This window comes from Meleagris gallopavo, chromosome 3, assembly GCF_905368555.1.
Source record: "Meleagris gallopavo chromosome 3, MGAL_WU_HG_1.1, whole genome shotgun sequence".
NCBI classification, from domain to species: domain Eukaryota; kingdom Metazoa; phylum Chordata; class Aves; order Galliformes; family Phasianidae; genus Meleagris; species Meleagris gallopavo.
The window spans coordinates 90,567,166-90,591,989 of record NC_139406.1 but is presented as its reverse complement, the minus strand read 5'-3'; the positions used below and the strand labels follow the sequence as shown (position 1 = coordinate 90,591,989).

Here is a 24,824-nt window from a genome sequence, read left to right as displayed (position 1 = left end):
CTATGAATCATCTTCCTGGCATAGGAGTCATCTTCCTGGCTTAGTACTGGAATATCCTATGCTGATTCTGAAATGGAACCTGCCTTAATTTCCCAGAGTTTGTTAGCCCTCTGCTGGATTGTTGTGAGGGTCTTGGGCAAACATGATATGCTTGTTATATAATTACGTATATACTGATATATATATTTCTCTGTGGCTTCGTGCAGGGCCACACAGGAGTACAGTTAGGCATCATTTAAACATGAAGAACAATGGTATTTCAATGGAAAGTTCAGGGGTAGGAGGGACCATGGAATGAAAGACCCTACACGAGGCAAGGACAATGGAAAGCATGAAGCAGGAAATAGGGCATATGGTAAAGGGGGGGACACAATATCCTGAGAAAATACTATTGAAATTTTTAAATGCTTGCTTTTTGTTGCAGATTAATCAGCCACTCGATGGGGATTAACAGTGGAGCACCTCTTTGTGTCGCCTTTCCACCTCTCTGTAGCAAGAATAACAACTTCAGCACTTCTTCAATAATAATTATGAAACTGGTATTAACTGAATGGCAATTATGGATTTTTAACTCTAACTCACAGTAAACCAGCAAGCCATATGTTGAAATTCCTACCAAATAGCTTTCCGTTCTTTATGTCTCATATCTACACAAGAAGTTGCAAGATACTTGTTTGTACAAGAGGAATATAAGCATTACTTGCCTGAGGAACAGAAGGTGAAAGAGAAGACACCCTAACTTGTTTGTGGAGTTATGGTAGTATTATTTATATAGATATAACACATATATATATTTTTATGGTAATGAAAATGGCTCCCCAGAATGCTGACTCGGAATCTATGCAAGTTCAAGATCTACCTGTGGCACAGCTTCAGAAACCAGAAAACAAGGAGAATGAAAGTAGAGAGGAGACCATTAGTGAAGGATCCATAGACCGGATACCGATACGCCTGTGGGTGATGCATGGTGCAGTAATGTTTGGCAGGGAATTTTGTTATGCCATGGAGACAGCTTTGGTAACGCCTGTATTGTTACAAATTGGTAAGTAATTCTCATTTTCTGTTAATATTTTAGACACCATTTTTCATTGAAATCAGAAGGAAATGTGATCCAGTATCTGCAAATGAGAATGTTTTTTATCCTTGGCTGTGCCATAGATTCGGTATGTGACCATGTTCAAGTGGGGAAGATTTCTGTCTGCATTTGTCTTGTTTAATTGCTTCTCACTGTAAACACTTAACCTTATCTGAATTCACATCTAGAACTCTTTATTAAAAGGTAGGTATCCTCAAAATTGGCAACATTAGACTATAAAAGACTTCAGTGAAGATGTTTTTGATTTGTGGAGAAGTGCCTCAGGTTATAATGCTTCAGAATAACTACTTACATAATTTTGCTTTTCCAAGTTCTAACAAAGTGGTATATTACTTTTAAACTACTAGTGAGTCTTGTTTTATCTGGTTAGTGTCTGTAGTTTCATTAAACAAACAAATATTAATAAAACATGACATGAATAGCTTGAGGGAAAAATCGAGGGAGAAAGAGGAATTGGAATAGGAGTAGCTAGTGTTGGATTTTGTGGTGAGTGCTGTAGTTAGATTGCCAATAAACTGTTTCCAGTATCCATAATACTTTATCAAATCTACAAAATCGTGTTCTCTATCAGATGTCAGAAAATATTACATGAGTGTGAATGGAAGCACTGCACTGAGCATGCCTCTGTGTGAATAAGTTGATGTGTTTACACTGTGTGAAAGTATGTACAATATATGAATACTGTTTGTTTGCTTTGGCTTACACATGCAGTTGTTCCTTTACCACGCTCACTTGTAGGCAATGAAAAGCACCCAGCCAAGTCTCTAAAATGTTCACTGAACAGCATTTACAACACTGTTTTAAAAATTCAAGGTCAGCTTTTGAAATGAAACATTTCATATGATAAAGAAGTATATATGAGATAAAATGTGTGAGCATGCCAATGCACACATTCCTTCCTGCACTCTTCTTGCAGTTAAAAATGTGCTTTCACATGAAATTACTAGTGGATTTATTTTAGATCAGCAGGTGAGTCAATAATCAATGCAGACAGAGCTGTGAGAGATCCTGGTGGGTTACTGCTCCAAGATTTCCTGGAAACTTTCATTCCTGGAGTTCATGTGCCCCTCTTTTGATCTCTCAGTGACACTTAGAATAGATTATATGTGTTTTCTGAATAGAGGCTTTCTAATTGACCTGACTTGCTGAACAAAACATGTATTATCTTCATCTAAGAAAGCCCATAACGTCTGTAAGGTATTTTGGTTTTAGATAAGTCCAAATTCAGATATCTAAGCTACTTGAGTTTTATTAGGAGCTTTGATTCAATTACTGTCAACCATGCATGCAAAGTACTTGTGTCATGCTTAGCATGGAGAAGACCCCCAGTTCTGTAAGTGACCTATACTTTTTGCTTGCTTTCTTGTTTTTGCTGGCACTTGGATGTGTAAAATGTATAGCTGGCTAAGTTGACTTTACCTTACCAATGATTAAGGTCAGACAGTATAAACAAACCATCCTTTTGGTTACTGATCACTCCGCTAGTTTACATTTCTTTTGTGAGCTCTTCTAGCAAATCTGTTTCCTCCAGATAATTGGAAAAATATCTCTTCCCTTCCTTCCCTAACCCCAGTGATCAAAATAACGTTGGGATTTGGGGGAAGGGAAAGGAAGAATAGAACACTCGTTTCTAGAAAAGCTGGCAAAACGACAGAAGACTGCAGGGATGCAGTGATGATGTTCATATAGCTGAAATGGAGGTAGCTGGTTACAGATGTTAGCATTTTGGGTACTTTGGCTCATGGTCCCCTTTAGCAGAGGAATAAATAACATTGGCTGCACTGAAGAGTAAAGCTATTCATGGGTGACTTATATACTTGTTTTGTAATTACCTTTTACACGGTTCTGTTTACTTTTATCAACCTCCACATCTGTCTGCCTCGACAGGAGCTATATTTATTCCTCTTCTGGGGGGCTGTCTGTAGCTGTTTCACTGCTGCAGTATTCCTTCTGCTTTGTGATCTGGTAAATTATAGAATGAATCATAGAATGGCCTTGGTTGAACAGAATCTCAAAGATCATCTAGTTTCAACCCCCCCTGCTACAGGCAGGGTCACCAACCACTAAACCAGGCTGCCCAGAGCCACATCCAGCCTGGCCTTGAATGCATCCACGGATGGGGCATCTACAACCTCCTTGGGCAACATTTGCTTGTTTTCAGTGTGAGGTTATTATAGCTTGAGAAACTCTCTGAGAAGTGGCAAATGGAGAAGTGAATCAACTGGCAAACTTCACACATAGTAAACTGAAGAACCAGAAGTCTTTGGGGTGTGCAAGACAGACTCCTCCTTACAGATGTACATTAATTCTTAAGAATTAAGTTTTCTAGTTTGAGCTTGTGTTCCACACCTCACATAGAACTTCTGGTAGCTGAAATCATAGAATCATTCAAGTTGGAGAAGACCACTAAACTTATCTAGTCCAACCATCAGCCCATCACCCACTTCCCACATCCCTTAGTGCCACATCTACATGTTTGTTGAATGCTTCCAGAGACAGTGACTCCACTCCCTCCTTGAGGAGCCTGTTCCAATGCTTGTCTGCTCTGAGAAGAAACTTCTTCTAGTATCCAGCAGAACCTTCCAAGTTACTGCTCCGGCAGGTCAACGACCTGTTGTTGTGTAAGCCAGACTCCAGCAGCTGTAGGAGGTGTCCCTTGAGGTCCTCCCTTTCCAATTCAGTGGTTGGGTTGTAAACTTGTTTCAATTTCCAGAAGTTCTGAATTTGTAACAAAAGAGCTCCAGGCAGCAGTGGGAGCTGGTTGAGTCAGAGGATGCTGTAAATTAGAGAGGTCTGGAAGTCCTTGAATGCTGTACACCCACCAAAATGCCTTCAGATTTGTGACTGTAATCCTTGTCTTTATTGCCGTGTTTAGATTGATGCTACGTTGCCTTCTCAGAAGCGCAACTACAACTTGTTAACAGTTTTGCCATAAATAGGTTTTAGTAGCTTGGCAACAAGAGCAAGCCAGACACATCACAATTTATTCTAACTTGTTCTTTGACTTCCTCCTGTCTGCAGCAGAGGAATTCAAAATTAAGAAGACAACTTGCTTAGAATACTTTGGAGAATATAAATATGCCAAATATGAGACCTAGTAAGCTGAGTCCAGATGAAACAGTATTAGTTGGCACTTGTGTAAGTTTTGACCTCTAGAAATCTTCATCAACCTTTATTTGGAGGCTCATTCAATCAGCAGTTCCTCCCCCCCGTTGCGAAAACTATGCAAGAAAATAAAATGTCAGCTACTTTGGCACTCTGGGTATGTGCTCGTGTCACTTCAAGGTTTTGGAGAAGCTGGATGATTTCATGCTACTATTTAGGATGCTCTCTACATTAACACTGACTTATCCCAACTGCTGGTTGCTTCCTCTGTCTCATCTCAACCATGTTATAAATTACATACGAGCACAAGGAAACCTTTGTCTTCCGAAACATCTGGTACATAATACTGCTTATCAGCAAGAGGAGTTAAAATCCTGCTATTGTTTATGAATGGCAGTGTATTTTCTTCCACAGTTAATCTTGACTTGGAGGGATTCAATCTCTGAACCTCCTTCCAGTTCATAATAGGTCGTGGAAAATTTGGGTGCCAAACCGTTTTGGAAGTGATTTTGTATAGGAATTTCTGTGAGTGAAGGCGAGGAGAAACTAATGACTAATGTGGCTTAAACTTGGAGAAATGCAGCTTATGAAAGAAACTTGTGCAATGAAATCAGGATGCAGAAGGTGAGATCTGTGACTGTTTCATTAAGGCTGCAGGACAAAAATCGGTGGCTTGCGGTGGCTTCTGCTTTCAGAAGAAATTCCCGTGTGACAAATGGGTGGTGGTAGCTGTGAACACAAAGCTTCACATTTTGTATTTAATATGATGAAAGCTTTGCCAAACCTTTGCTATTGCTTCAAAGGCTCTTTCCAATGCTAGCATTAGCCTATAAATAGTTAATAGGCAGAGAAACGACTGTCAGCACCAGAACTGTTCCTCATTCCCCTGCGTAAATTATTAAGTACATTACATGAGCACATTTAGAAAGAAACAATGTGCATTTACTGAAGGAAAAGCACGAGCAGTTTGTGTCCTGCTTACCTTTACAGTGTCATTAAATTTACTGTAAAAAGTGTTTCATTGCTATGTTTTAACCTAAGGTATGCATCGAATGTGTGATATTGTAGAAACTGACTGAAATGTATCAGGTCTGATAAGCAAGAATAGCTTTTTTTTAATGTATTTTGTATTGGACTGCCTGTCTGTGATGGCATTATTCTGTTATGCTGGGAGATTTAATGGGCTCTTGTAATGAATGTTAGCTGATCTAGCATTAAATGTTGAGGGTTTTGGTTTTAAGTTTAACCCTGAGCATGTGTCATTTAGGGCAATAACACAAAGGAATAGTATTCCTGGAAACTGAGTATTGCAGTGCTAGTTAATAGATACTAATATAAAGAAAGGCTGAGCTCAGCAGAACAGAGTACAAAAGTGGCTCATTTCATTTGGAAAAGAAATTATTTATGTCATTATGTGCTCTCAAAGTGACAGAAGAGGTGCCATTACTGCTGTCTCAAATATGGGATAGCTGTTTTAGGGTCTGAACTGTCAGTTCTTGGCTACATTTTTTCTCAACTATCATGACTAATTGCATTATCTTACACTGAAAATTCTTACAGCCTAAAGCTTAAGACTGTGCTTCCAGGGTCTTGAAATGTAGTTCATGTGAAATTGCTAGCATGGAGAAAGTGTGTCTAAGCAGGAATAGAAACTGCTGATCCTGAGAAATCTCAACGTGGTTGCTGAGAAGTCATTATCCCAAAAAGATTTAACGTTACGGAGTGAACTTTCATTACGAAGGAGTCAGTCTCCCAGTTGAAATTCAGCATTGGTACCTGTCTGAGAGGAGTGCGTGTAGGTAAAGAAGAGATTATGGAGACAGAGTTAGAAATCAAGCGTGAAATGTTCACGATAAGCTGGCCTTTAGGTATGTTTCTTCAAAGGAATTAAAGTATCAGTTGCTGACTCAATTCTGTGTGGAAGGAGATTGTTTCTAAGGCTGAGCCTGAGATCAAAGGCAATCTCAAAACCTTAAAGATCTGGTGGGGGAGATGGAAACAAAGGGATGGATGAGCTTTTAGAGGCTGCCTATAATTCAAGTGAAAAAAGGCTGCCTGGAAAACCTTGCAGATGGACGAGCCTCTTCAACATAAAAGCTGTTAATTTCAGCTCAGCTCACTGTCACCTTTATTCCTTATCTCTGTCCCAGGATGCTGAGAATGAATTGCAGATCTGTGTTCCTCCTTGAAGCTGACCTGTGCTAAGGAGGGGGCTGTTACACAGCTGACCTATGGACAACAACTGAACTTACAGTGGCTCCAGAGAACCAGAATTAGTAAATTCTTGATTGAACACACACTTTAGCCTTGGTACCTTTGAAGATACTGTCTTTAAGGTCATGTGAACTTGGAATTCAGATTTCAAATGGTGGAATGTATATAACTGCGGATATTGTGCCTTCGAGACAAGTGCTGATTGCCCTGTAAAACCTCCCCACCCGTCGTTTTTTAGTTATTGACTAACTTTGTGTCTACTAAAGAGTTGTGTAATACTAATTTTACTGTCCTTTTTCTTAACCAAAAGCAGGTCAATGAGATTTCCTACCATACATCGTGTTTCCTCTTGCATAAAGCACCTCTTGACCTTAAGTTTACACCAGCAGCAGTTCTTGAAAGTGCAGCTTTTGTAAGAGGTTTGGCTAAGGATTTATTTAAGGCACTAAAAGAAGGTGCTGTGCAATTCTCCAAGGTTTTGAAACATAGAGGCAGGAGCATGGGCTTTGATTTCCTATCAATGCAAATGCCGAGTAGTTTGTAGGTTGTGCAGTAACTGTTCCCTATGGAGCTTTTATTTTACATTTATATATAAATAAAACTGTCCTGTTCTTGTTTTCTCTTAAAGTAACACCGAATCTGTCTTTCAGAGGCACAAGTCTACCAAAAAACAGCCATACTTTGGTACTGTTTTCTCCCATTATGAGTCTTAAATGAAAGTCCCTGGTCTTCTATGGGAACATTAAAACAGAACTGGCTTATTTTTATTCTTTGCATAGAGTGTTTGCAGTGAAAATTCTGCATAAGAACACTTTGAACCTTCTCAAGTTTTCCTTTTGAGAGCTTTTGTAATCTGAAGGCAGTATGAGTAACAATATATCAGAGGAAGCACTGACATCTGAGAGCTGTGGACAGTGAGAAAAATCGCAATGTGCCAGACAAAGCAAATTGTGTGACAATGCACACTGTCAGCACTTGTGAGGGGATGAAAATCTAAAAGCAGTTCTTAATTTTGTTGCCATTTATGTTCCTCAAATCCATTTATTTTTCTGCAGAGATTGACACTTCAGTCTGTGATATGTGGGAAGAGCTCAAGGCTTCCAGAAATAATCATCCCCCTAAGAAGGGAATGAATATCTCTTTTCTTCTGTAGCTTCTTCTATCTAATAGTAAATCCTTCCTGTTCAGCTTGCTGCCTTCTCTTTACCTTCATTAGCAAAGGTTTAGGAGAGGTCAGGCTTTTTGAAGTGATATAGGAGTATCCTTTGACATCTATCGTGTCTTTTACTAAGTGGAAACAGATCTCCTGTTTCTGTGGCGTAGTGGAGCAAGGATGGGAGATGAGAAGCTGGGGCAGATTTAGGTCTTGTGAGCACGTGCTAAAGTCCAGTGGCTTTAAACATGACCCTTTATGAACCTTTCTTCATAATCTGCCTCCAACCCACGTGTGATGGCAGCCAAATTTGCCAAATCTCTCAGCTTTTAATACTCATATCTAAACAGACTTCAGGACAGCAAGATGCCAGGTGAAGCTTCAAATACACGTACAGTGCACACAGAACTTCCCTGTACTGTCTGAAAAGAATTTGACCCTCACCTATGACTTAGAGGTAACTCTGTAGTGATAACAGATGCAACACCATAGTGCTTCCTTCCTCTTTATAACCAAGTAATTGCAGGCGAGGCAGTTTTCCAATTGCCTTTTCCTTACTGTAGAAAGAAACCTTTCAACTTTTAGGATGAGTTCTGATGATGAAGACCTGTAAATACAGAACTGAAATTTGTGCGCCTTCCTGTGCCAGGTCTCAAATTGAGGGTTTTCTATTGAATGTGGATTGTGAATCAAGTTATGAAAAGGGAGAAAAAGTACTCTTTAATGAACAAGAGTCTTTACTTTTCAAGGAAATAAAATTAAGGCCACTTCTGAAATGAAAAGAATGTCAACAGGCTGCTGCCAAATCACGTAATGCTTTAATAAAGCTTGCTTCAAGAGGATTGTCAAAGCTGCAACCCCTTAAGCTCAGTTCTCCTCTGAGTCTCCTGTGTGCTTGTTGCAATAGCATTTCTGCTGTGATGCACCCTCTGGGATTCTGTCTTAGTCATCCTCTTTTAACAAAACAACAGTTGAGAAGGTTTCAGATAGGCTTCCTGCAGGCTATTTTGCAAGAAAGTATTGGAAAGGTTTTTTGAGCTGCCGATTCAGTCTGGTGATAAAATTTAATACAAGTCTATTTAATTAAACATGGAAAAATCGGGTCATAGATCTTATTTACATGGGTTTGGATAAATCCCCAATAGCTCCTGTCACTCTCTGAACTCTTGAGTAACAGTGGGTACAGGGCAGCACAGATGCATCTTTTTCCATAAATGCATAAACCAGGCAATGTACTCTTAACATTTGGTGATCATCTGTTGGAGGTTTATGGTGGGGTTTTTGCAGTAAATTCACAAATTTAAATAAATTTGTAAATTCAGAGCATTACAACTGAATATGAGCTGCTTTTGTACAGAAATAAATTGGATTGAAAAGAGCTTATCAGACGAGTAAGCCTTACTTGCCCCCAATCAGAACAACCTGAACTTCTAAACTCTGGGGAAAAAAGAATAAGGTGAGGTCTTGTAAATGACTGTTATCACTGTAGCATGTCTCACCTGTCCTTACATACATTAAAACTTCAGGCATATCTTCCATGTTGACCTCAAGGAGCCTTAACATAAAGCATGGCTATTTCCCCATGGAAGTGCTGCTTCCAGCACTGCAGTCAGAGAACAACAGAGTCAGTCTGGCTCTGCCCTCAGCATTGTCTTTGCCAAGTGTCCCATCATGACACAGTACTATTTCTCTTAATGTGATGATAAATTTTGTGTGCCTTACGTTAAAATTACCTTAAACTTGGATTTCTGTCCCCTGGATCCTGATTTCTTAGTCTCTCCCACTCAAGCAATAAACAGAGCTGGATCATTTTCTATGTGTTTTCATGTATAGACTGTTTAAAAACATGAATTTCCTCCTTTTATCAGTTGTCCTGCTCTGTCAACAATGGTTTTTCAATAATTCAGTCTATCAGAACTAAGCACCTGCCCTCAGGATAACCTGCAAATTCCCAATGTATTCTGCTGGCTTTAAATGAGCTCTTGGTCTAGGGGTGTTTAATATCTCTTACAGATGTTTTGTCTGGATGCTTCTAGAAATTAATTTAATTTTTTTTTAGACAGCAGAGGTCGAGCTTGCACTCTTCAGTACGCTCTTTATGTAATAGGCTAAAAAACTAAGTTTAAATTGCATATTGTAAAATCAGTGCTAAACATTGACGCTCTGAGATAAACCTTCAAGAATCTAAAGGCAGCAGAGTGCCTCTGGTATTCAGATAAATGATTGTTTACAGGCATGGAGTAGTTGTAGTGGATACGGTTGCAGCATTCCCTGTGTTTTCTTTGCCTGATTTGGAAAGCTGGGAGTAAGCTCTCACCACGCCAGGCATTTTCTGGCAAGGAGGAGTCATTACAGGCATACCTGCTGTCTTACACGGGCTGCATCAGGTGACCTGAAAATGATTGTTTATCACACTGTGATGCAGATATGACAAATTATGTAGTGATGAGATGCCTCTGCAGCCTCAAAACATCTGATCTTGTCCTTTGTTCCAAGCTTTTTCTTTCTCCCTTTCTTTATTTTTCCATGGAACTCAGTGATAAAAGGTTGCTGGTTGTTGGACTTCAGTGTCTGTTCCTCTCCTCTGTAGTTCTGCCTACTTGGAATGATGCCATCTTGATGGATCCTCCTGTAACTCATGCATGGATTTCAGTGCCGCCTTTTGTAAATTCAAACAGCAACACAAAGGTTACAAGCAGTCAGATGTACAGCACAACTGCTTTTCACAGTGAGACAAATTTGCCTGACTGTTTGGGAAAGAGTTCTGTGTTATCCGTACTGGGGCCTGATTCTCATCAATTGAGTATTTGGAAAGGAAGTGTTTGCTGTCTTGTTGGGGTGCTCCATCAAGATTATATATATTTTTTTAGCTAGAATTTAGAGGACTTTGAAAGTACTGTGTCCAGGCCTGGGGCCCACAGTACAGGAAGGACATGAAGCTCTTGGAGCGGGTCCAGAGGAGGACACTAAGATGATCAGAGGGCTGGAGCATCTCTCCCATGAGGAAAACTTGGGGGAACTGGGATTGTTTAGCTTGGAGAAGAGAAGGCTCCGGGGAGACCTCATTGTGGCCTTCTAGTATTTGAAGGGAACATATAAACAGGAGGGGGAACAGCTGTTCATGAGGGTGAATAGAGATAGGACAAGGGGGAATGGTTTTAAATGAGACAGGGGAGGTATAGGTTAGATATTAGGAGGAAGTTTTTCACACAGAGGGTGGTGAAGCACTGGAACAGGTTGCTTAAGGAGGTTGTAGATGCCCCATCCTGGAGGCATTCAAGGCCAGGCTGGATGTGGCTCTGGGCAGCCTGGTCTGGTGATTGGTGACCCTGCACATAGCAGGGGGTTGAAACTAGATGATCATTGAGGTCCTTTTCAACCCAGGCCATTCTATGACTCTGAAATCAGCTATGCATTTACATCTCTCTGGAACACGTGTAGAACGTATTTCAGTTGCGTTAATGTTCAAGCCAAAACATGCAGGTTTATAGAAGGATTTATGTCAGAAAGTTGGAAGCAGGCTATATAAACACCAATGTCTTTTTGATCAGACCCCATAAATTTAATCTGTTGCTTTTGGCAGTACTTTAACTAAAAGGTAGGCAGTTGGTGTGATGAGTAACCATAGAGGGGAGACCACTTTTGGGGGGCAAAAAAAAAGCCCTGAGTTGGTTAAAAAGCTTTATATGATAGTCCTGCTATTAGCATTTGTATGTGTAGAGCTTGTTAAGACCACTGATGAAGGCTGTTTTCCTGGAGCAGGGATCTGAGCAAGTGAGGGACCAGGCCTCCAAACTGAAACCCGCAGTTCACTTGAAGCAAGTAGGCGTAGCGCTAATAGGATTTGTGTTTCACTCGATATAGCTACGTGAGGAATTAACCTCAATAAAGGCAACTGCGTAGAGGAACATCGTTCTCTTTAGGAGCTTAGTGTGATTTATTTTCAGAATAACTCCTTTTTTTTTTTCTCTTCTTAAATGCACAATGAATAACAAACGAGAAGAATCGGTGCATATACTGATGTGTCTTAATTCAGCTTTAATTTAGCTGAATTCGGCTTTAAAATAGCAAAGAACTGAATGGTGAGCAGTGTTACTGTGCTGTGCTGACCTTTTAGCTGGTAGGGCTGCCCAGTAGCACTGTTGTGACAGGAACGATCGCTGGCAGAGCGTTTATTCCCACCATAAGCAATCCAATAGTCCTAAAGACTTTAGAAAGGGCAGAGGGTTGATTTTGCAGCACAGAAACAATTAGCAGCACCCTTTTAGTAAGCCCTTTATGGGGCTGCAGGCTTTTGGGGGGAGGCTTTGAGACTTAAGAAGGGGAGAAAAGGGCTTTGGGGCTGCATGACATGAATGGCCCAAGGTAGGATCAGCCCAAGTCTCTTCCCCTCTGAGCAGCCTGGGTATTTCCACCTGGACAAACGTCTGCTAGAATATGAAGTTTGTACAAGATACCTGTCACGTATGTTAGTTATTACATTTGCTCTGCTTTAGGTCAGCTGGGGTAACTCCAAGAGGAGCTGCCTGCCCTGTTTACTGACCCTCACAAGGACTATGCAAATGTGATCCCAGCTGAAATTTAGAGATCAACTGTCCAGTCAATAATCCCTGGGTGCTCACATGGCATCTGCAGGGGCCCACATGCCAAAAAGCACTGTCTTGAGTGGCTGTTTTTGTGTGATTCCCAAGCATGGTCAAACCTAAAAACTGAAGGAGAAGAGGCTGATTTCTGTCAATGTGCAAAGACAAGTTCCTTGTCTTTTACTCACGCATACTGTGTTACTACACCATGTAACCTGAGGCTGGAAATGAGCTCTTTTCTTTGCTGCTTGCAATGCAAGGGCATGAATGATGTGCTGATCATACTCTGCCTGGTTGCCTGCTTGATAAAAATACTTTTTTTTGCCTACCCTCCGATCTGTTTGCCTTCCTTTTTCCTTGTTTCTGGATGCACTGACCAAATGCCATGCTGGGCTGAGTATGCACCAGTCACTTGTTTGGCAGCATCAACTGGAACCTTTCTGATTTCCCAGGATTTGGAATTCAGGGGGTAGAATTGGATGCGTCAGGAATAAACCAGTGCTATCACAAATGAGAATTTAATATCTGGGTGATTCTTTCTAGTCCAGTGTTTCCTTTGTGAGCATAATATTTTCAAATCCGTAACGCTGTGCTGCAAGTCTCAGAAAATTCGAGACATCCTGGCCATGCTCTTTACATTGCTCTGGCTTATTTTTGTTATTTAGGGCAGTGATCAAGGCCTCAGGCTGCTGGAGTTCAAGGAGCATTTGGACACCACTCTCAGACACAGGGTTTGGATTTGGGGTAATCCTGTGTGGAGCCAGGAGCTGGACTCAGTGATCCTTGTGGGTATCTCCCAACTCTGGATGTTGTGTGATGCTGTGATTATTCTGATCATTAACCAGACTTCTGTGGGTGGAAGAAGATCATTTCAGTCTCCATAGAAGTTTGGCTTGACGTGAAGGAAAAATAGGTGTTAGCACTGCTTTTTGGTTAGGGTTTGGCACAGCTATGTACGTAGATGGTCATATCCCAGGGTATTAATGTGTTAATCACTGCAACAAAAGCTCCACTGTTGATAACAGGCTTATGAGTGGTTCTAAAAGATTTTACATTGTGTATCTAAGTCACTTGAGTTTGGGGATTTGAACTGAAGTGCCTTTGTTTATAAATTCGCCAATATTGTTGAAGCTGTGATGAAAAACTATCGAGCTTGGGATAAACTGGGATGCAGTATATCTTCAGGCAACACATGTCATTGTAATTGATGTCTAATCTTGCAGCGAACGGAGCGGCAAAGTGCTGCAGTGTTACGTAATGCACAGAGAAGTGGGGCATCACGTACAGCTCATGCATTTTAATTACGGCCCATAAAGGAGAGGAAGGATTAGTGTGGCAAAACAATTAATTGATTGCTGCATTCATATATGAGTTTGCATACATCTTTGTTATATCTTTGGATCTGCTCTTCAATGGAGAGTTAATAGGAATTGTTTTTATTACTGCTGGTTAAGCGTGCTGGAAGTTGCTTGGGTTTTAATCTATATTCCATTTCAGCTCGTTTAGCATTGTGATGCAAATTCATTGTTGGTGTCCAAGTGATATATTTCTGAACACCGGTTATTCTGGGGAAGACATGATAAAAGTACGTTTCCTAAGAGCCAAAAAAGATGGCCCAGGTAATCCAGAAAACCCCAAAGAATTGGTTTCAGCAATGAGTTTTTAGTATAATAAGGTTGATAACAGCAGTTGATTCTTCGGTCTTTCTCTGAGCATATCATACATCTGGCCTTTCATTCCTTGTCTTCAGGAGTAGCTAACATTGTCAGTTGTGTCTTGATTATGTTGGTTAAGAAAGTAGAAAGTTGGATTGTTGCAAGGGTAGCAAGCTGGAAGTAATCTTCTACCTGAATTACTACAGGTTTACAAACTTACAAATCAATAGAGCTTTTAAAGCTTTACTTGGCAGCCCTTATAACCAGGCTGAAAGGAAAACCATATTTTCCTGACTACAGTTCAGTGCACGTGTTCTTTCTCTGATGCTTCAGAGCTCAGCTTTTCTCAGGATTTTGCTTCCCTTCTCCCCCTTTCACACATACCTTTGGCTCACTTCTCTTAACATATGCTTCTCTTTCCTGACACAGCACTGTAAAACTTTGCTGTAAAATAGAAATTGTCAGAGAAGTCATATAAACCTTTCTGCAACTTTGGCAGAATGGCTGCAGAGTCTAATGAAACACTGCTGACTCCCACAGTTGCCAAATAAGAGATGGGGAGGACAGTTGTAGGAGGCTGAGAAGCAGTAACTGAACTGAGAAAGAAAATTGGAAAACTGGATGATGAAATCCTCTAAGAAGCTTGTCACTTTTTTCCTTAATCCCATCCTTCAGGTCTGTCGTTTGACCCAACCTATTTGCTGTTTGCAGACTGTTGCATGGTAATACCAAAAGCTGTAACAAAAGGCAAAAGAGCTTGGTCAGGAGGAGATATTATTCTTCTACAGCTTAAAAACATTCCAGGACCGTACGTGAAGCCACACACTGATGCTTTGTACTGAAGCTACTGGAGAGCAAGAGCATCATTTCGTTGCCAGTTGGGCTGTTCAAATTGTTCTTTGGAAGTGGATGGCTCTTCTTCTCATCGTAGGCATGGCATGCAGCCAGTGGTATCAAGCAGAGCCTGCTGTCAGCAGTGCCACATTTTCAGAATTGGATTCTGCTGTCAAAGCGTGACTTGTTTGCATCCAACTACTAAGGAGACTTAAGATTTGAAGTCAAAGTTTTAAGAAAATGCTGTGTGCTTTTCTAGCATCTCTAAAGTAATTTGATCCTTCTAATATTCCTATTAATTATTTATTCACTTATCTCTATGTAGATCCATGGATCCTTTTGTCTATAGCCTCATCCTTTCGACACAGAGCAACTAAAGCAGCAATGCAGGTGCATTTTAAAAGCATGAAACTGCAAACTTTTGGACATCACAGTGGTGGAGGCAGTGGGAGAGGAATGCAGACGTCTCTCCAGCCCTCTCTCTTTGCTCCTCAAATTTTTCCAGATGCGTTGAGGGCGGGCTGCAGGCTGTCCCTTTTGCTGATAGCTTTGGAGATCATTTTCTGTGTTTTGCTGTTGGATATCAGTCCCTCAAACTACTGTGTTTTTTATGTCCTCACTACATCCCTTTCAATTATTTGTTCTCTTGCTTGTCACTCCCTTCAAAGCTAATAACTCCATCCAAACAGTGGCGACGTGCTTTATCCATCCGCCCTCCTGGCCCACAGCTGATTCAAGCCAAGCAGACAGTCGTATCTTCATGGCCATGCTGAGCAATGCAGTGAGCCCAGCCATCGTGCAGACATCCCTGCTGACAGGAGCTAAGCAGGAGGGGAAGGAGAGAACGGACTGCTTGCAACTGGGTGACAGTGTGCTCCAGAAAAGTATGTTCAGAATGCGGAGTGCACGTACTCCTGCCTGTAAGATGTATATAATGTGCTGACAGCTTGTGAATGTTGCCAGCTAAGCAGAAAGGCTCATATTTGACAGGCGCAAAAGGAAATTCAGAATGTAAATTTTACCAGTGGGAAGACTTAAGCCACAGTTATGCTATTGCTCTATTTTATGGTCTGTTTATGGCAATGGGTCTCTTCTGAGACCCTGAGCAAATACGAGGTGCCTGAAGACTTGGTAGGCACTCAGGGAGAAAGCAAACAGCAATTAAAAACCTCGGGTAACAGTGTTGTTCTGAGTTCTCCCACCTGCATGCTTGCAATTGCAGTGAGCTCTATGATCAAGTACACTGTAATATCAGAGATGCAAACTGGAGAGGTTCTCGCTTCCCATACTACATCAGGCTGTGATTTCCAGTAGTACTTGAAAGCATTTCCTTCTTAAGAGCTCATGCTCCCGTGTTGGGAAACTGTTCACTGTAGCAATGGGCACCAGGAGAAATGGCTGCTTTTTCATAACTCTTCCCTGTTGTTTGGTTTCTTTCAGTCCAGAAGCCAGGTTTCTCATAGGAGCTGCAACCTCAATATGAGTGCTTGCTGCACAGCAGTGGAGCATTGAGACCACCAGTCAACATGTATTGCTTTGAATACAGTTTTTTTGTCAGCACTGAGCCCCATGAAGCTGTAAGCCATTTCAAGTCTTAAACCCAAGGAAAATAGCAAGAAGCAAAAAGATTTGTGATTAGATCCAGTTGTGATAGCTCTGTGTTGTAAATATTTAGAGAGCAGACATCTGGATGCAGTTCTGAAATGGTTGCAGCCTCATTCTGAAATCCCTATTCCTCACACAGAGACCCCAATACTAAGCGTTCAGAGTTCACACTGTCTTCTGCATTTCTTGGGTTGGAACTAGATGATCTTTGAGATCCCTTCTAACCCAAGCCATCCTGTGATTCTTTTGTAACCAAATGGAGAGCAGATACTGAGGTTCTCACATTGTCACAGCTTTTTGACGATTACTTATTTTACTTGCTACATTCTTTAAAAACAAGGTCTACGTTTCAAACAGATCAATGTAAAACTATTTTTAGCAACATGTGTGTTTTATACAGGAATGAAACCGCAGAATAAGAAGTATTTGCAAGGCATGACAGCTTCTTGTGTGAGCTGAGAAATTTGTATGGTGTTTACTTTAAATGTACAAACAAGTCTGTAGGTGATGATTTCTGACGAATGAAAATAGGCACTTAGCATCCTATTCCCATATCAGATCTTATTGTTAAACTTATAAAGAACTATTTTTCCCCCAATAGAACTTATCAAAAAGAGGTTTTGAATAGAAACTGCTGCATGGGAGTTAATCTTTCTTCCATGTAACTCGTGACCTCACGCAGCCCTTAGACTGATGGTGACACAGTGAGCATTTCCTGTGAACCGTGAGCAGTGCTGGTCCCACTATTGTTGGGCACTTTTTTGTCTGGGAAAAAACAAACCCTTATTTACTAGAAGCCAGTGTCCTGTTTGTTTGTAGCTGGCTGGGAAATGCCATATTACAAGGGTCTCAGTGGCAGTCAACGCTGCTAACAGAAGCTGTTGTTGTGTTTTGCTCTTTTTCTCACTGATTTGTATGAGACTTCTGCGTCTGACTTGTGACCTGCTCCACATTCAGTTCATGGCACACAAATATTAACCTTATTTATCCAGTATGGTTTTCTTTCTCAGTGTTTCCTCAGATTTGCCATCAGCAGAACACTAAATAATAATGCCCCAGTTACTATTCCTCCCTTTTTCCCCAAGTTGATACACGGCAGTCCTCTGTTGGAGCTACTACCTGACAAGGCAAGCACATTGGTGGAAAATTAAGGCTGTTCTTTTCTTTTATCTTAAGTTGGGATGCAGCTGCTTTGTCCTTCCAGTCCGCATGTGAGTCTCAGCAGCCTCCACTAACAGTGTTTGTTACACAATACTGCTCTTGGCCATCCAAAATCAGTCCCAGCCTAGTTGCAGCCTGTTCCAGGTGAGCACAGCAGCTCTTAGAGGTTGGGGCATTTTACATTCCTCTGTAAGAGGTTGTGGCAAGGCAGACGTTTGGATGCCAAGCTTGCAGTGCAGAGCTGCCATAAAATCTAGTCCAAACTGCCATCCATGCATCTGTTCTGCACATCAGAGGCTGGATGCTACCGGGCTGCTGGCCTGGCACCTCATCTTAGCCGAGTTTATTTTAAGCAAGTGCTGCATCTAAGCCCTTGCCGCTAGATGGGGATATTGGAAGGAAGTTCTTGGTGTCAAAATGTTCCCTTTATTTATTCGTTTCTGCTCATCGTCATCTTGTCCTGGCCTGGATGCCTTCTAAGCTGTCTTCATACTGTAAAATATTGTATTAAATGGTTGTGTAGCTAAAGCATGGCAGCATACATATACAGAGAAAGGAACCATTAGGGTTAGATTGAAGCATTGGGGTTGGATTTCTCCCTCCCTGTGTAGAACTTTTTCATTTATGTCAAAATGTATAGCGCTAAAGCAACCCAACTATTGAAATGATGCAAGTCCTGTAGTCTGTCAATATGAAGCATGAGTATTTTGAAGAATATCTACAAGTTACATCTTGAAGTCTCACCTGATGGAATAGTGTGGCTCTGTGCCTTGGAAAGCTCTTTCTTGGAAGCCCCATGGCAGAACATGGCTATGAGCTTTACAGAAGCCTGGCTTCCCAGAAAACATCAGAGGAGATGACTAAGTCTGTAGGGAGAGAGGAGGCTCTTCATGGCATGGAACATAATTGAAGCTTCTGCTTGATACAGACCAGAGGTTTGATTCACTGGGTAGGCTACATCTTATTAATAGCATGTCTCAGCTTTAATAGATAGCTACCCAGAGCTCACTCCTGTGTCCCTTGAAGGTTATTCCTTTCCTCTTTATTTGGAGGAGCACTGAAAGCTCCTCCAGGGTGGAACTTTAAGAATTCTTCTTTTTCAATTTTTTTCTGTTTTTCTTGGCATGGGGCTATTCTTGTATTGATTGTTATCGTGGCTTCTTTTTCTTAAAGATGCATATTTTGGCAGCTAAATTCAATAAACAAACGCAAAGTGGTTTGTCTAAAGAAGGATCTCCAAATTTTACATACTTGGTTAAGTATCCTTTTTTCCATAAAAGCTACTATACATCCTTAGCTCTATTTTGAAATCACAGAGATTCCTATCTTTTGCAAGCCATTTTCAATGCAAATATTTGGATTTAGGCTTTGATTTATTATAGTTGATGGGAAGATCACCCTTTTCAATCAGTGGAAATAAAACCTTCTCAAGTAAGCACTTCAGTCTCTCTCCTCTGACTCATACAGGGAAAGATAAGACTAAATGTAACAGTGGTTGAGAAGAAGCCCTTTTTTCCTTTCATTTACTGATCTGTAAAATCAAACCAGAATGCAGGCCTTAACCTGCTTTTGAGTTATTACACGTAAAGTTGACTTTGAAAGTACTGAAGTCGAAGTCATGCTAGCCGTAAAAATCACTGTGTTTTTTAATAATCTCAGGGCATTTTTATGCCAGCTGGTTAATTGTGTCTATAAAGCATGCCAAAAGGACATATCTTTCCAATCTAGAAATGTGCAGTTTTTATACTTTGTAAATAGGTTTTAATTTTATGCAGAAGTAATTGTTTCAGATAGATTAAGGTAATGATTCAAGAGCTCTTTTTTGCTAAGATTTCCATCTAGCAGAGAAGTGCCACTGTGGTCTGGATACAAAGTGTGACAGCAAGGACTGAGGGACAGTCATAGGAGCAAAGAATCATTTGTGTTGGACCTTTAAAGGCCATCTAGTCTAACCCCCCTGCACTGCACAGGGACACCTACAGCTCCATCGGGTGCTCAGAGTCCCATCCAGTCTGACTCTGGATGTCTCCAGGGATGGGATTTCTCCATGTCTCTGGGCAACCTGTGCCAGTGCTTCACAACGAACTGTACAAGCCCCTGTGCCCACAGATACGCACTCCTGTTACAGCTCCCTGCTGTACTGGAGTTCCTTTTTGTGCCAGCTTGCAGTTTATATTAAAACAGGAATAGATCTTCCTTCTCAAAGCCTTTTGGCTAAGTTAGCTGTCTCAATGGCTGTTGGAATATTAAAAAAAGAAGCCTCTTGATTGCATCCATTTTACTTACATTGACATTTACTTCCAGTTGGTTAAACACAGTGTGGACTTCTTTAAAACAGACCTGCTGCAATGAGTTGTCACCACAGAATAGAAACCTCTGATGCGTAACTGCCTCTGAAAAGGATGGTCCTGCAGAAGCAAAAGGGGAAGAGTGTTTATGCATTGATGTTCCTTCCATGTCCTGCAAAAAAAGTCATCCACCTTAAGTATATCATAACCTGCTTAGCATTTAGTTTTACCTTGAGCTAAATCCCTCTTTGCTACAGTTAATTTTCTTTGGAGCAAGCCAGCTTCTGTATGCCAGTGCAGATGTGCTTAAGTGGCAGCATCCAGGAGCAAGTGAGGTACCAGTTAAGCACACAGATCCTCACCTGCTTGTGCTTTTGGGAAGGTTGTTGTGCTCAGTGAGGTTGAAGATGATAAAATCACAGGAAACTGGAGGTTTCCTCTGCATTTCTCTTTGGATTGCTGACTTGCACCTGTGATTAGGATTGCACTTGTAAAAGAAGCTCCGTGGTGGAACTGCAGTCAGGATCTGGAGGAACAGTGCAAGAACCATGTCTCATAGCTGAGGTGCTTCAGTCCCTTCATCATCTTTCTGTCCCTCCATTGCACTCTCTGTGATATGTGCATGTTCCTCTTGAACTGGGGGTGCAGAACTGGACACAGCACTCCAGGTGCAGCCTCACCAACACTGAGTAGAGGGAAAGGATTCCTTCCTTTGGCCTGCTAGTGATACTTTGCACTATACTTTGCCTGATGTGACCAAGGTGCCACCTGTACCAACACAGATTGTATTTCTTGGAGACCTAAAATCTGCTACAAAAGAAGACAAGCTGTGTGGTGACTGCCCTGTGAAGTATTGGCCTCAGGTGCAGCCTCCAGCTGCCTTCAGACAGGGTTGACAGTGAAATCATATGCTTTCTTCATTCCCCATGGGAAAGGGTGCTGAAGGGTATATTTAATCCAAAAGCACATGCCAGGCAGGCTTGGAACATGCAGGTCTCTTCCCATAACTCGGTGCCCATCAAGGTAGCATTGCTTGTTAGCTTGTGAGTAAGCCAAAGCTGAGTTAAATCATGTAGACCTTGGCTTGGATTTTGAATCCCGATGTTTTTTTTTATGGTAGCTTGTGGGAAGAAAAAAAAAAAGAGAGAGAAAAAGAAAAGGCTTATTTTCCTGTAATATAATTGCTGTATCACTACAGCCTTGGCAAAACCTGATTTATCTTATGGGAGAAGTCAGCATCACTGGTCGGGATTTGATGACACTTTAAATAACAGGTGATTAGCCTTCCAAATTTACAGCCTAGGCTATTCTAAGCAGGGATTGGTATAATCCTGCCTGCTCAAGGATGGCTCAGCACACTGAATGGAGAGCACGAGGTGCAGGTTGATCTCACCAGCAAAGGTTGCATGCTATTACACTCACAGCATCCAGCTATGAATAATGCATGGTTTTCCTCTATAGGGCAAAGACACTGAGCTTTTCAGCCCTGGCATCGCTTGGATTGCCAGCAACTGATTGGTTTGTTTGTAATGCTTTGCTAGAGTGTGTCGGAGGGGTTACGTGGCCTGTGCTGATAAACTGAGATGGGGACAGATGTCAGAGGACCACAGTGCGGCTCTTCTGGACCAGCCTGCCATCTGCAGGCCACTGCTTGCCATAGTGGAGTGGTGGAAAGCAGCGCTTCGGGGTCTTCTCTTCTTACCAGTCAGATGCTGTCCATCATCCTCAGCCCATTAAGACTTTAATAACTCGTTACAGGGGTGGTCTGGGATGTTCAGTACCGCTGTGATGTTCAGCTGCTGTTGAAGTTCAGCAAAAGTGTGATTTTTTTGGACTGTGGTAATTATTGTAGATTAGTGATTACACTGTTAGATCACTCTTTTTGTTGTGATTTGAGTAGCTTAAATATATTATTGTTGAATTAAAGATATGTAATACACGACCTGTGCTTTTCCAAACGATAAGAAACCTTAACTGAGTTGTTGTTTGTTGGGAACAAAACGTAAGTCAATGAACGATCAGTTCACAATTTTCAAAGGTATGCTGAAATTCCCTGTGTAAAGTAAAACGTTTGGTGCATGCCACATAACCTTTAAATCCTTTTTGTCTTTGTTGTAGGTCTTCCTGAACAGTACTACAGCCTCACTTGGTTCCTTAGCCCAATCCTGGGCTTGATCTTCACTCCACTTATAGGATCAGCTAGTGACCGCTGCACGCTGAGCTGGGGCCGCCGGCGGCCTTTCATCCTTGCTCTCTGCATCGGTGTCCTCTTTGGAGTTGCACTTTTCCTTAATGGCTCCGTTATAGGTAAATAATGAGGAAATGGTAGTATCATCTGCATATATCACCTGGTAGCATATCTGCATTCAGATTTTTCTGTAAGAAGTGAATATTACAACCAGCAGCCGAATCACCATATTGTCTTCTTTAACAATCTGTGCAGCGCTGCACTTGAGCTATCCATTTTAAATGCTTTTTACTTTCATTCAGAAGCTACAGTGCTGTGCTGAGTGTACTGAGTGTTGTGCAGTCGTAGCTGTGACTGTTAACACGGCTTTATTCATACAATGGTTGCCAGCATAATGTTTGCAGTCGCTGAGACGAATTTCGTTGATCCTTGACATGGGAAAATTGTAGCAACCTGTTCACAGGGAAATGTTTCCTGTTGTGATCCGTTTTCCCTTTAATGCATATCTGACAACACATCCTGTTTCCAGCATTATTTCAAAAATTATCTTTTCACTTTTTCTTGTGCTTTTCTTAGACCCGGTATTGAAAAAGTCCAGAACACAGTTAATATTTGTTTATCAAAAACTATGTGGGAAAATAATTTTTCCTGAGCCCCCATCAAAGCTGGTAAAAATAGTTTTCCGTGAGCATGGTTTACTACAGAGCTTAATCTACAATCTAAGACTCTTTGTAAATTTAGTGTAAGAGAGGTGACAGCAAGTACCTCTGGGGAAATGTTTACATCATGATGCAAATGAAAGGAACTTAGCACCTAATAATATCCTCTTGGCTCTCTGCTTTTGGGAAAGCTACAGCTCTATTGTGAAAAGGTTGTACTAATTGAGGAAATGAGGGGAACATTACCTTAGCTCAGCATGTTAGTTTTCAAAGCCAGGTTGAGATGACATACAATGGCTTTCAATTTCTTTTGCTGTGGACAAACCGATGGGATCAATTCACCCAAGCAGTAAGTATTAATTATTTGAATTGTGATCATTAGTTGTACTTTGGCACTGTGTCTCCAAAATTTGCTCCTCCTCTGGATGTACACATAATAATAGACTGCAGCCCTATTACAAGATTTAAATTACAATCATAGAATCATTTAGGTTGGAAAAGCCCTCTAAGGTCATCGAGTCCAACCATTATAATTGACAAGGAGCTCTTATTTCCACACCTCGGTTTCAAATATTCTAGTGCTATTTTTGTGCAATAAAATTTCTTCAAAGAAGGGAGCCTGGAGCAAACTCAGCTGAAGTGAGGGTCATTCCATGGTCTTCTGCAGCCTATTCCATACTGGAAGATAAAACCTTGATGCTGGCATTCAACTCATATCAGTCACATAGTCTTTTATCTAGAGCAGCTTCATAATGAAACGATGTTAGCCTAACTGAAATGGTGGCCTGTATCACTTTTCAGAGAAAAAAGGCAGTGAATATTGTACACATCCCAGGAATACAGCTACATGTAGACATAGTCAATGCTAGTTCTCTCTACTGTCCTGTTGAGATTTGCAACAAATTGAAAACACTGACACTGCTGATGTTTCCTGCTGTAACTTTCAACCCAGTGTGGAACACAAAGAGACTTCTGTAGCATTCCAAGAACTTGAGGCAATGTGGATTGGGTATGCAGGAATCATAGCAGTTGAGATTTAGGTGGGTTTTGGTAGCTTAGCCAGTTCATCTTTTTCCACAGTCATTTTCATCAGTTGCCAGACTGATAAAATCATGACTGTACGTGTAACAGCTAAATCTCTCTGATTCAAGTGATTCATGCTTTTGTCCATGATTAGTTTCACGAAAAATTCTCCAGCAGTGTACTACTGCTGCCTTTCTGAGCAGACAAAAAGTACTTCATCCCATGCTATCCACAGAAGCTGACTGATGCTTTTGGCAGTGACCTATAAATACCTTCATGTTGCTTTACCCTTAAATGTTTTGCATGTGAAAATGGTCTAGAAAATACAAATGCTTAAGAAAAGCAAAGAGAGAGGTGAGGAGATTAAATTCCATTTAATCCTGTTGTACTGCAACCATTATGTGCTAGGAGCCATGTCAGGAATGCTGTTAGCTGTGCACTTACCTGTGTTTGTAATCGATAGGTGAAGTTTGTCATTTTGCTTTTGGAGGCTCTCCTCTTCCATCGTGGCTTGTCTATAAAACAGCCTTCAGCATATGGAGGAAAACACACAAGGAATGTGAATTAATACCTGATGCAATCAGAGCTTTAAGAGAGACTTTCAAAACAGCATTTTGAAAAATAAATATCAGCCTCAAAAAATGCAAAAACATAATCTTCTGTTCCAGACTTTCCATAAAGTTGTGCCAAAGAGTTGAAATTGCCATTTTATTCTGCAATAGAATGTTTCCCATAAGTGTTCCCATAAGCTACTTTTCTCTTAAGGAGATTAGTCTTGCCGTTAGCAGTTTTTGCTTTTAGACTCATGTGCTCAGATTCCTCACCTGTTTTTCCTCAGGTCTGGCTATTGGCGATGTCCCAGACAAGCAGCCCATCGGTATCGTCCTCACAGTGCTTGGTGTTGTGGTGTTGGACTTCTGCGCTGATGCGACAGAAGGGCCAATTCGGGCGTACCTGTTGGACGTGGTGGACAGTGAAGAACAAGATATGGCCCTTAACATCCATGCCTTTTCAGCTGGTATGTAGTCAACTGATTTGTTGCTGGCTGGCAGCTGCCGTCTCTTCCTGATGACCAAGTTGTGACTGAATTGATTTCTCACTGCTTATTTTTCATAGTTTACCTCTGCCACTTTCTTAGCAGTCTTGAAGCTCACAGTGTAACTGCCTGTATGAACCACTAGGCAAAGAATAGATAAAGTACTTATACAGTATAAAAGATAAACACAAAGGGTGCGTACCTTGTGGCATAAAGCAACAATA

At 41.2% G+C, this 24,824-nt stretch overlaps 1 protein-coding gene and 1 long non-coding RNA gene across 2 annotated transcripts in view; one reads left to right on the top strand and one right to left on the bottom strand.

The window, feature by feature from the left end:
- Positions 1 to 424: 424 nt before the first annotated feature.
- Positions 425 to 24,824, top strand: part of SLC45A4 (solute carrier family 45 member 4) — a 37,332-nt gene continuing 12,932 nt past the window's right edge. Inside the window, exons 1-3 of the mRNA XM_010709380.2 lie at positions 425 to 1,042; positions 21,813 to 22,001; positions 24,403 to 24,582. Coding sequence (XP_010707682.2) covers positions 799 to 1,042; positions 21,813 to 22,001; positions 24,403 to 24,582 — 613 coding nt within the window. The 5' untranslated portion in view covers positions 425 to 798. The remainder of the gene's footprint in view (positions 1,043 to 21,812; positions 22,002 to 24,402; positions 24,583 to 24,824) is intronic.
- On the bottom strand, positions 6,691 to 24,521 carry LOC146544807 (uncharacterized). The gene is made up of 3 exons (XR_014882740.1): positions 24,389 to 24,521; positions 24,009 to 24,091; positions 6,691 to 19,814 (listed from the first exon to the last, which is right to left on the bottom strand). It is a non-coding gene; the product is annotated as an uncharacterized LOC146544807 (long non-coding RNA).